This window comes from Sus scrofa, chromosome 16 (genome assembly GCF_054392235.1).
Source record: "Sus scrofa isolate SSC_HxYL_T2T_F1_AM1 chromosome 16, Sscrofa_HxYL_maternal_Yorkshire_Landrace_v2.0, whole genome shotgun sequence".
In the NCBI taxonomy this organism is placed as follows: Eukaryota; Metazoa; Chordata; class Mammalia; order Artiodactyla; family Suidae; genus Sus; species Sus scrofa.
This window is the reverse complement of record NC_139398.1, coordinates 41,116,472-41,129,423: the sequence shown is the minus strand read 5'-3', so window position 1 is coordinate 41,129,423 and position 12,952 is coordinate 41,116,472. Positions and strand designations below refer to the sequence as shown.

At 36.0% G+C, this 12,952-nt stretch overlaps 1 protein-coding gene across 11 annotated transcripts in view; it reads right to left on the bottom strand.

Moving 5' to 3' along the window:
• MRPS30 (mitochondrial ribosomal protein S30) overlaps nucleotides 1-12,952 on the bottom strand; it is a 248,226-nt gene that overhangs the window by 200,297 nt on the left and 34,977 nt on the right. Inside the window, exon 7 of one of the 11 annotated variants that reach the window (XM_085002194.1) lies at nucleotides 205-4,044. The exons of the other annotated variants lie outside the window; for them this stretch is intronic. Within the exon in view, the coding sequence (XP_084858320.1) occupies nucleotides 3,984-4,044 (61 nt within the window). The 3' untranslated portion in view covers nucleotides 205-3,983. Of the gene's footprint in view, nucleotides 1-204; nucleotides 4,045-12,952 lie in introns of those variants that run through there. 11 annotated transcript variants of the gene reach the window in all.

Sequence of the window (12,952 nt, the reverse complement as noted above, 5' to 3'; positions counted from 1 at the left end):
TGCAGCCTTTTTTTGTCCTGTTTTCAATATTTAGCTTCATATTGTTGATGGGGGCACCCAAGAGAACAGTCTACAATGCTGGAAATGGTCTCTATCTGCACTACCAGAAATGGTAGCCAGTAGCCCCAAGGGACTACTGAGAACTTGAAATGTGGTTAATATGACTGAGAAAATGAATTTTTAGTTTTATTTAATTTTAGTTGATTTTGGTTTAAATTGCCACATGTGGTTGATGTCCACCATATTGCATAGTGCAGCTATAGACGATATAGTGTCATAGCTCTATGTTTGGAGACCTGTTTCTTCTAAGGTACAGCAATGGAAGACAAAAATGTAGGGGGGAAAAAGAAAAGAAAACTAAAAGAAACAGCTGAGATCTGAAATAAGACAACCACCTCTGTATAGGGATGGAGTCAGAAGACAACCATGGGTCTGCCAAATTTAAGTCTGTAAGAAGTCAGGACCAGCTCAGAATTCCCAAGTCAGAAAGTATGAGAAACTTAAAGTGATCCCTGCCAGCTTAGGCAATAAAACAAATTTCATCATATTTAAAGTTCGGTCAATCCGTAACCAAACTCTGCCTGAGGTTAAAGCTTACATTAAAGGAGGAAAGCAAGAAACTAGCAAACATAGCCTAGAGGTCAGGACTTGGGCTATTATCAGCTGGCTTAGTGACCAGGTTTTTCAGGTCTCATGTATTTCTGAGGAACAGGAGCCCTGAATGACAAATACAAGACCTAGTTCTAGTTTGACAGTTCTAACGAGTTTGGATGAAGACAGCTATAAAACTGCCAAAAAGAAGGGGGTAAACACAGGTGAGATAGAAATAAAAATCTTCCACTCAATATAAGCCTGTAAATAATGAATAGGCAGATAGCCTACACTGTTGAAAAATAGCTGAGAAATTCAGTCGAGATGAAAAGAAAATAAGGCAATCTGAAAATATTTTTAAACATACTGTGTTTAGCATTGTGACTGAGCACAAGAAAGAGATAGCACTCATGAGTGCAAACAAGAAATTATAAAACAAACATGAAGAAATTATGCAAGGACAAGTGAACTGAAAGAACAAATTATAAATTCTGAGAAGTAATCAAATAAATTCAGTGAAACTGAAAATTTAAAATAAGATAAACTCCAATCCGAAGTATTATGAAGAGAAAATGAGGAAATTCAAAGATGATGTGGAAAACTTCATCCAAAATATAGACTAAAAAGGTAACAAAATATATTAAAAAAAAAAAGATAACAAAATAGAAGCTTTAAAAATCAGATTAAAGTTTATAGCTTGGAAGACTCCAGCATACACATAAGAGTAATTCTGGAAAAGAAAAAATAAAGTAAAAACATAAAATGATGTATATAAGTTAAAAAAATCAGTAAACACAACAAACAAAATCTAGCTAGATGCATGTATAATGGACTCCTTAAAAGTAATGCAGAAGTTTAACAATGAAGATTAATAAATATTCTCCAAGAATATAAGAACCTATTAAAAATTGGGACAAACATAATAAAAATGGAATTATAAGCAAAATTATTAATAAAGAGGGATTTCATATATTGAAATAATAAAAAGAACACCAGGAAGAGATAATCATTTACATCTAAGCACATACATTGCCTTCAAATATATAAAGTAACCATTATGGAATTATATGATTTTGATAAAATTCACAAATATAATTGGAGATTTCAGTGTATTTCTTTTAAAAGTAGATAGGTTGAATCAATTACTAGCAACAGAGAAGTTTTACAGAACACAATTAATAAACTCAATTATAGAGAAATATAATTAAGAATCGTACACTCAACAAATAATGATCTTTTCAAGCTTGCATAGAACATTTTCAGTATTTATCTATCAAAATCTGACTTATGTTCACTTATAGATTACTAAAAGAAAGACCATAGCTTGACTTTTTCTTTGTTCAGCCTATATATAAAACAAAAACTTTTCAAGCAAGTAAAACTGCTCTTTTCTATAGATACAGGCAATTTTTATTTTCCTCCATTAGAAAATACTGACTTTTGAATATTAACGGGAATCTGCTTCTATTTTGAAGAGGGGGAGGAGGAAGATATCTTGCAGGGGGGGAATTCTTTTTACAAACTAAGTGCTATGCTAACAAAATCCCTAAGCCTGAAATATTAGTAACATTTTATTGATGTTCTCATTTCTATTGTAAAAAATAAAAAATAAAAATATTCTCATTTCTATTCTAAAAATAAAAATAAAATGAAATACCCTTTGCCTTCTAGCCATCCACAAACTTTGCCCCAGTTCCCTCAAGGTACACTTAAGATTCCTCCCCATAGTCAGTATTTGATTGAATAAAAGAAAACTATGTTGCCAAAGTAACCAAGAGTTTTCAGTATCACCTAAACATGTGTTAGCAATTACCAACATCCATCTTCCTTAGGAAATGACTCAGTGTGATGTAAGTCACCATAGCCTTGATTCTGAAAACTTGGTGCTGGGTTAGTTGGCTGGTCTTTTCGCAAAAACAACTCATGTTGGGGACATAATTTGTCTACGATTACACATTAGACTGGTACTAAAATAAATTTTCTGTACACCATTTAAGTAGTACACCTTCCACAATTCATTCTTGTATAACCAAAAGATATAGAACTACATGTAATTTAATAACCCTCCAATGTTTATTTCTATTTGTAAATATAATCATATTTTGAAATTAATTGACCTGTGATGGTATAGAGGAATCTATCTGAAGCTTGCTATATTTTTAACTAACTTTTTAAAAATTATTCTGGTCCAGAGGGCCACACATATAACCTAAACTAATTGTGATTTGTTTATTATATTTATACCAAAATATTCTGCCAAGTCAGTGTGCACACATTTATTTCTAGTTAGATTTTCATTTTAATCATATTGAGGTCCCAATCAATTTAAAACCTGCTAAGAATTCTAAATAGGCAGTAGAACATTAAACAATTATAGCACAATTTGCATAACAATATTGGGCAATAAATATAACCGTAAGTATATATTTCTCTAAGGATTTTCTTCTAAACTTGGATTAGCCTTGCTCTTCACTCTATTTTCCTGTGTTCAGGAGTCGTATGGCTGTGCCAGAGTCCCAGTGACTTGGCACCTTCTACCAGCTCTTAAATTTCATTCCTTTGTGCCTCACTAACATGACAAAACCTATGATCTATCATGTGTGGTATCTTTGGACCGTGACAAGCACGCAACTACCGTTGCCTGAATCACCTGCTGACATTTGCTGAACAGCCAGATACTCCTTAACAACCTGCAATGTCTGTCGCTCACTCACTGGCTAAGGTTAAAAATCTGTCCTGGATCAGTTCATCTGCCAGGGTAGTGTTGTCTATTCACCAGGACTTAGCAACCCAGATACCACCGGAGACCCAGTGCTGACAGAAGTCTAGAAGTCGACTCGATCTGCACTGTCAGGAAAAAGCAGCAGAGGAGAGAGAGTTTTTTGTTCTCTTCTATATTGTTTGCCTTTTAAGAACTGGTTTTTATTTTCAGAAATATCTTGCTGCATTCTCCCAAAGAAAGCATGTTCAATAAAGAATAAGAAGGAGAATGAGGCAAAAAGGAGGAGCAAGAGGAGGGGGTATAAAAGAAAGAAGAGGAACACAGGATGAGAAATTAAAAGAAAGAGTTATGCTCAAGGCTGTTTGTCATTAGAGGTGAACTTACAGAGAGGGAACTTTCTCTGAAAAAGATGTTAGAAGTCAATTTGGATTTGAAACTTCCCTTTTGCATATTTAGTGAATGGTCCTGCTCTGCTTGAGGAGGCAAATGGGAAATGAGATATCATAATTTCCCTCCAGCAGCTCAAGGAGCTTGCATTTTTTACTGGTGATTTATTAATGAAAGGATCAATAGCACTTTCTCTGTTTCCAGCTATTTTATTTCAACTAATAACAGTGTAACCTTGCTTGGACTCAGCGCCCCAGACAGAAAAGGAATGCAATTCATCAGTCTACCTTTCTTTCATTGACATCATGTCCCAGACTGGTCCTTTTGTGGATGGATTGCAGAGCCTGTGAGGGACAGAATTGGTTCCCACTAGTCTTTTTGTTGGAATTTACTTTATAACTCCCATGACAACATTCAACCTCAGGTATTTAGTAAAAACGTAATCAGATATACTTTTTAAGTTAGAAAGTATACAATTTTCATGTAACGTTTACTCTTAAAGTTACACTGCTTTATATATAAATTTCTAGATAATGCTTTTGAAATTTGGCTATTGATAAATACTGACTTTAAAGTACTAAATCACTTACATTTGATATTATCTCTCTAAACCATATAGCTCTACATTCAACAATAAGAATTTTGTCACTTTCCATTACCATCTCTGGAAAATTCCAGCTTTGAGAAAAAAATTTGTTTTCAAGTTTATTCGTAGGATTTGCTTTCCCAAGGATATATAGAATCATAGAGAAAGGCAACATATCACTGATAGAAATACAAAGTGGTATGAGAAATAATGAAAAATTAGGGATTCTTTAATTTTCTAGCCATAGAGGAATAATGGAATGAATTATGGAACATCAACCCAAAGAAATGTTTTGCAGAGAGGTGAAACTATATCTGTGAGAAATTTATATTAATATAGGAAAAATATAATGTGTACTGGTAAAAAATAAAAACTAAATAGAGTTTGCTATTGCTTATACACAACTATGAAAATCCCTAAAGGTGAACACACATAAAACATTAGAATGAATATACTAAAGGTTAAAAGACACCAACTTTGAAAGATAAAATTTAAAGTGTTTTTTCTTCTTATTTCTCCTTTTTGTATTTTCTAAATTTTCTATAATAAAAAAGTAAAAACATTTTAAAATGAGAAACTATATAGTTTTTTCTCCTTTCTTTCAGTCAGCTCTCCCCAGCATGGCTTTATTACTTTATAAAAGTGACATTTGTGATCTCGGAAATAATCTCACACAATGAAGGAGCAAATTCAAAAATCAATGTTTGTTTTAAATTACCTGTGATTTTGGATTCTTCCCTATCCTTCCCAATAATCTAAAGCTAACATAAAAAAAGGTAAAGCTTGGAAGTCCTGTCACTTTTTATTTAAGTCCAATATTGTGGATGCATATGTGTAGCATGAAAAGTGTTACTTTGAAATCATTTTTTTTTTTTTCAAAGTGACAGCCTACCAAATGAAAAAGAAGAAATGTTTGTGAAAAAAGTAATTTTCAACATTGCTAGATGGGAGTATACCAAGTTTAGCCAAGCAAGGACTAAAAATGGAATCATGTATATATTTAATGTATTACATAGGGAATAAGTTATTTATTAAAAAATAAAAACATGCTAATAACAGGTTATTGCCTTTTTTTTTGCTTTTTTTTTTTTTTTGCTTTTTAGGGCCACACCTAGGGCATATGAAAGTTGCCAGGGGCTTTTCAAAAGTCACCTCATTAACATAACAACAGATACCCATTGCTCTCATCACTTAGGAAATGTAAAAGAATGAACTTAGAACACTCCCTAACACCACACACAAAAATAAAGTCAAAATGGATTAAAGACCTAGATATAAGACCAGATACTATAAAATTCTTAGAGAAAACATAGGCCACTCTCTGACATAAATACAGCAACATCTTCTCAGATCCACCTCTTAGAGTAATGACAGTAAAAACAAAAATAAACGAATGGGACTTAACTAAACTTAAAAGTTTCTGCACAGCAAAGGAAACCCTAAACAAAATGAAAAGACAACCCACAGAATGGGAGAAAATATTTGCAAATGAATCGACAAACAAGGGATTAATCTCTAAAATTCATAAACACTTTCTGCAGCACGATACCAAAAAAACAAACAGCCCCATCAAAATAGGCAGAAGATCTAAACAGACAGTTCTCCAAAGACATACAGATGGCCAAAAAACACATGAAAAGATATTCAACATCACTCATTATAAGAGAAATGCAAATCAAAGCTATAAGAAGGTACCATCTTACACCAGCAAGAATGGCCATCATCAAAAAGTCTACAAACAATAAGTGCTAGAAAGGGTGGAGAAAAAGGAACCCTATTACACTGTTAGTGGGATTGTAAATGATCCAACCACTGTGGAAAACATTATGGAGATTCCTCAGAAAACTAAAAATAGAACTACCATTTGATCCAGCAATCCCACTCCTGAGCATCTATTCAGAGAAAACCATGACTCACAAAGACACATGTTCATTGCAGCACTATTTGCAATAGCCAAGACATGGAAACAACCTAAATGTCCATCGACAGAGGAGTGGATCCAGAAGATGTGGTACATATACACAATGGAATATTACTCAGCCATTAAAATGAACGAAATACCAGCATTTTCAGCAACATGGATGGACCTAGAAATTATCATGCTGAGTGAAGTCAGTCAGAAAATGAGACACCAACATCAAATGCTATCACTGACATGTGGAATCTGAAAAAAGGTCACAATGAACTTCTTGGCAGAACAGACTCACAGACTTTGAAAAAACTTACGATTTCCAAAGGAAACAGTTTAGGGGGTGGGGGGATGTGCTGCGGGTGTGGGATGGAAATCCTATAAAAATGGATTGTGATGACCATTGTACAACTATAAATGTAATAAATTCATTGAGTAATAAACAAAAAAACAAGAAAGTTCCCAGGGGCTTTCCAAAAGTCACCTCATTAACATAACAACAGATACCCCTTGCTCTCATCACTTAGGAAATTCCAAGGATTTAGGAGCTCTGTGCCAGGAATGGGGACAGAGACCAAATACATATTTCTTTTTATAAACCACACTATGACAGCTGTTTGTTGGATCCAGAAGTTTGGATGTTCAGGGGCAGTTAGATATATATGTATCTGAATATTCCAGGCAGAGATATAAGTTAGAAGTTTAAATGGGGCACCTTTGATACATATGGAAGTAGGACTAAAACTATAAGAAAGGAAATAAGCCAAAGAGAATTAATAGAAATAAAAGCACGAAGCTCAAGGACAAAACCTAAAAGTGTACGTGTAAATTGGCACTCATAGAAATACATGCAACCTCATGCGTCACTGGTTGGCTGGCTTAGCATTCATGAAAGGAATAAAAATTTCCACTGCACCTGGCTGAAGCGGTTGCTCATAACAGCATAATTATAAAGTAGAACAGTTCCCTTGGGAAAGCCATGTGCTGAATGGAAGAGCTGGAACAAAGCCAGAAACTACTATCTTCTGAATATAGTGGGTACCAATATATCTTAGTCTTTGCTAACAATTTCCCTTCAAGGAAAAAAAAAAAGTGGAAAATTCTTTCCTTAGAAAAGTCAGAATTGTCAATATAATGGATGAGCTAAAAAAAAAAAAAATAGAAAATAAGATGATAGAAGTTTTCATTTGGTCCTCCTGCTCCCAGAGAAGTCACCTAATTTGTTTTGTAAGTACACCTAAGCCATGAAAGTTATAAGGGTAACATGTTTTCCCAGTATGTGCAAATTTAAAAGTCCCATAATTTAAGCGTCATATTTGTTAACATCCACTAAAGGCTTTTGTCTCTCCCCACCAGGCTGCTCTGCTCTAAATCACCACATGAGGGATATGGGTATCCATAATGATGGTTTGAAATAAAATCTGGAGTTATTTCTTAAATGGGGAATGGTAAATAAGAGCAAAAATTTTTAATTTTAATTAAAATTTAAAAGCAACAAGCTGCTTTACTGTATATAAAACTACACATTGAATGACGTTTTATTTCCGTGTACATACTTGAGCATAGTTTCGAGTCTATATAACTTAGCTTGCAATATGCTCCTTCCTTCTTCCCTTTCTCTTTTCTAATCAAATAACCAAGTCAGTTAACGAACACCTAATTAAAACCCTGTGTTAGATAGTGCAATTCTATCAAGGAATAAGGCTTATTGTCAAGTTTACACAGTTTGCACAGCTCCACCTGAATCTCTGTGTTACTTCAGTCTCTTCCGGTTTACTTTGGCAGATCCCTAATGAGGGCTTTCACCTTGTCTACTAACGAAAGAGCCCTATCCTAATCCAGGACACTAAACCACCTTCCCCACCCACCCCAAAAAGCAGACAAATCCATGTCTACTTGTCTCTTCTGGTTCTAGAACTAGTTCTGCTTAGCATTTAGCTCCTTCTTCAATTTTGGAGTTTTTCTTCATTAATTCTGGCTCCAGAGAGGAAAAATCCATCTTTCTAAAGGAAGTAGCAGTTGAGATGAGACTTGAAAGAAAAAAAAAGAAATATATGGATTCTTTTCCCCCAGAGACAAGCACATGAGGAATGGCAAGGAGATCTGTCCTGATGGAGGCGGAGCAGAACTGAATTACATGGATCACTTTTACTTTTTTTATTATTATTTATTTATTTTGTCCTTTTGCCTTATCTAGGGCTGCTCCTGGGGCATGTGGAGGTTCCCAGGCTAGGGGTCGAATCGGAGCTGTAGCCACCAGCCTATGCCACAGCCACAGCAATGCCGTATCCGAGCTATGTCTGCAACCTACACCACAGCTCACGGCAACACCAGATCCTTACCCCACTGAGCAAGGCCAGGGACCGAACCCGCAACCTCATGGTTCCTAGTCAGATTCATTAACCACTTCGCCACAACGGGGAACTCCACATGGATCATTTTTAAATATAACCCATGTCTGGGGCCCGAAAAGGAAGGGGATACAATAAAGACATTATAACTTCAGTGACAGCATGGATTTTAGTAGACTTTCTTACACTGGTAGATAACAATGGCTCCTTTTTTGAGCAATATTTGCTTGGAGGCATGCCCTGCACTTGATAACCTATTACGTCACTTAATCCACATAGACTCAGTGAGGTGAATGTTATGATTAACACCATTTTATAGGGGAGGTAACTGTCACTTAGAGAGGTGGAATTTGAATTCAGCACTTTCTTATCCCAGAGCGCTTGCTTTTAAACATTAAATTGCTTGGACAAGCCATGGCACCTTCTGGCACCTTGGGAATCTAAATCCTATTTCTTACATTTCTTCCATGGAAAAAAGGTTATAACTTCTAAAAAATTAACTTTCAAATGAACTTCTAGAATACAATCTATTTATGACAAGATGGAATTGTCTATGTAGTTTAAAATACCTTCTCTCCTCATGCAAGATGATGTTTCCTATAGAAATACCAAAATTGCTAGATATGGGAAACCTTAAGGGAGAATAAAACATATTTTGGGGGTTTGGGGGTCTTTTTATTTGTCCTTTCAGGGCCACACCCACAGCATATGAAGGTTCCCAGGCTAGGGGTCGAATCGGAGCTGTAGCCGCCAGCCTACACCACAGCCATAGCAACTCGGAATCTGAGCCACATCTTCGACCTACACCACAGCTTGGAGCAATGCTGGGTCCCTAACTCACTGAGGGAGGCCAGGGATTGAACCTGCGTCCTCACAGATACCAGTTAGATTCATTTCCACTGAGCTACGACGGGAGCTCCATATTTTTGAATTCTAACTTGTTTTGAAGATGTACCTGGGCATTGCTCACTTATCATTTTTTTCTTTCCCACTAACTCATACATACTTTTCCAAGACATATCGTGAGATAATAGTCAATGTCTACTAAAGGAAGTATATGAAAAGATGACAGTAAAAAATAGTTACACTACCTGAATTTACCATTCACATCCAAGTTTGGATTCTGAATTTTTAATAATATTTTACTTTCAAAGCCCTTTTCATTTAGACCTTTATTTTACAAACTTTGCTCCGCTTGTTAATGCAGAAATGAAGTAGTCTCTCCATCTAAAAACCACCCTTCTCAACACATACATACAATCGCATTTCTAGTGTTCCATTGATTAGGAAGAACTGACGCACCCAAGAAATACTGAGATCCACCTATGTGCTAGACACTGTCCAAGGCTGGGGTCCAGGGCTGGATGCAGGGAGCAGGATGTACATAATCCGTACATGTTTTGTACATTTGCACACTCTATTTTTTTTTCTTTTGTCTTTTTTCTATTTCTTTTGGCCGTTCCCGTGGCATATGGAGGTTCCCAGGCTAGGGGTCGAATCGGAGCTGTAGCCACTGGCCTACACCAGAGCCACAGCAACGCGGGATCCGAGCCACGTCTGCAACCTACACCACAGCTCATGGCAACGCCGGATCCTTAACCCACTGTGCAAGGCCAGGGATCAAATCCGTAAGGGCAGGGACCGAACCCGAAACCTCATGGTTCCTAGTCGGATTCATTAACCACTGCGCCACGACGGGAACTCCTGCACGCCCTCTTTAAAGACAAAACCCATGTGATATCACTTGCATGTGGAATCTAAACTATGTCACAAATAAACCTATGTACAAAAGGGAAACAGACTCGCAGTCATGGAGAACAGACTTGTGGTTGCCAAGGGAGACGGGGTTTGGAGGAGGGATGGAGTGGAAGGTTGGGGGTTAGCAGATGTAGGCTATAATACATGGAGGGGATAATCAACAAGATCCTACTGTATACCACAGAGAACTACATTCAATGTCCTATGATAAACCATGATAGAAAATGATTTTTTTTTTAAAAGGGTACATGCTCTTTTTAAGTTAAGTAGTCCTCTGAATGAGACAGACATTTTTCTCTTAAGGCACAGACCTTCCTGGATCACAGCTACACTACTTCACCTTTCTGTTTTCCTATTATTTAAATACACACCCTAAAACAGTAAGTGTTGGTATGTGGATTTAAATGTTAGCAAGGCTAATGAAAAACTGTAAATACCAATTACTTCAAGAAAAATAACAACATTGCCAGGGATATTGTCAAAAAGGATTAGTCAGGCATAAATCTACTTTAAAGGGAAAAATTCCCTTTAAAGTATTGGACAAATCCAATATTGTCCCTTAAATTATTATCAATATAACAATTTGTTTTTAACTATTTACCATTCAAATAAGAGCTTCAACATATCATACTAAAATTTTAATTACAGTTTCTTTAAAAAATATATACTGGCTATTTCTCTAGCACTGGAAATAAGTACTAACTTTTGAGCTCCGTATATTAATAAAATCAAGGACTTCCTGCTGTGGTGCAGTGGGTTAAGAATCCGACTGCAGTGGCTTGGGTCCTTGCGGAGGTATAGTTTCAATTCCAAATCTGGCACAGCAGGTTAAAGGATCCAGCATTGCCCCGGCTGAAGCTCAGATTCAATCCTTGGCTTGGGAACATCCATATGTCATGAGTGTGGTCATTAAAAAAAACAAAAAGCAAAAAAACCCACAAAAGGATTCTGATTCTTTCATTCAAAACACTCATAATTTTGTGAAATTTTTCACCAGATCAAGAGCCCTTTTTACAGCCATGAAGGGAAAATAACAATTGTCTTCTATTCTGTTAAATAATAAATGTTTAACATTTACTTCCAGAATATTTCAAACTGCATTTTTGATAATAAATTGCACCTATTATTGGTAAGTGTAAACATAATTTTAATTTAAATTTGGAGCTCTCAGTGATTTCAGTATTAATGTGAAATCTCTCACCTCTGATTATTGCAGAAGGACCGCATTCAAGTATCTCAGAGTACCTAAGCTTTTGCTATATCTGGAAATTCTGCTGAAAAATATAGTGATGCTGCTCTTGCTGCATGTGGAGAAAAGGAGTAAATCACAGGTGTTCAGACTAAGAAGCACTATATCTAAGAATTGAGAAACTAAAACAAGGCTACCTAGGGTCAAACATTACCATTACCATTTACTAGCTCTGTGACTGTGGCTCCATCTTCCAAGTAAGAGTGAGAAAATGAAAAGACATAACTCATGTAAGCCACTTAGGCTAGTGCCTGGCAAAAATAAGGGTTCAATATAAACAGACCACCTATCACAAAATAAACTGACATTGCTGAGAACATGCTAAACCCCTTATATGGATCATCTCATTTAATCTTCACAGCACCACCAATTAGTATGTCCTATTATTACCCTTATCTTATATGAAGCTGATATTATGTTAAAGAAAAAGAGAAAGAAAGGGGTAGGAGAAGGAAGGGAGGGAGGAGGGAGGAAGATTAAGCTTCTTGAGAAGATTAGCTAACAGAGAACTTGTTTTTGGCCTCTGTTTAGTAATTCTCTGTGTTATAAAATTATAACTAATTAGCTGAATATTTATAAGCAACTATATTGAATTACAAACCTTTATCAATTACTTAGCGCCTAATTATAAAGCCTATTTATTAGTTGGGAACTTCATTGCTTCTTCTCCTCTCCATCCACTTCATAGCACTTATAGTTGCTGTCAGGAAAACAAAGCTAAATTAGACCTAGATCAGGGGCACATATTTAGTGAGTACCTCTTACACACACAGCACTGGGAATGATGCTGCTTGGGAAGGATGGAGGAAGTGAACCAAAGGATGTGGGAGAGATTGTGCCAACAAAGCTGGTAGGGGAAATTAAAGACATATGCCCCATCACGATGAATAATCAAGACAGGTTTTGAAAACTTAATCATAGTTAAAACTTTAAAATAAAAGAAAATTTCCATTTAAATAACCGTCCACAGCTAAAATACATTTGTGCTATTAACATTTCTTTGGGCATTTCTCTTCCGTAGCACTCCTCTGACCTCCTTAAAATTTGTCTGCATCCTTTGTTTCTCAAAATTCCTCCTCAGGCAAATTTCCTGTGCTACATCTCCAAAGACAAATAGAAGTCAAGAATATTTCCTACGAAAATAATAATTTCCTCAGCAGTATTAGTTAATCTCTGCTCACACTGGTTGTACTTAACATTGTAGATTGCTTTGTCACATACATGCACTTGGTTGATTTATCAATATAGATGTAGAAAAAATGTATTTACATAATATATGCATGGTTCTTTTGTACTGATGGGCCTCATTTTGTGTCTTCCTCATACAGCTGACTCTATGTTTTGTGTTTGTTTTAATTTTCACGCCTGCCCCGGCAGCATGTGGAAGTTCCTGGGCCAG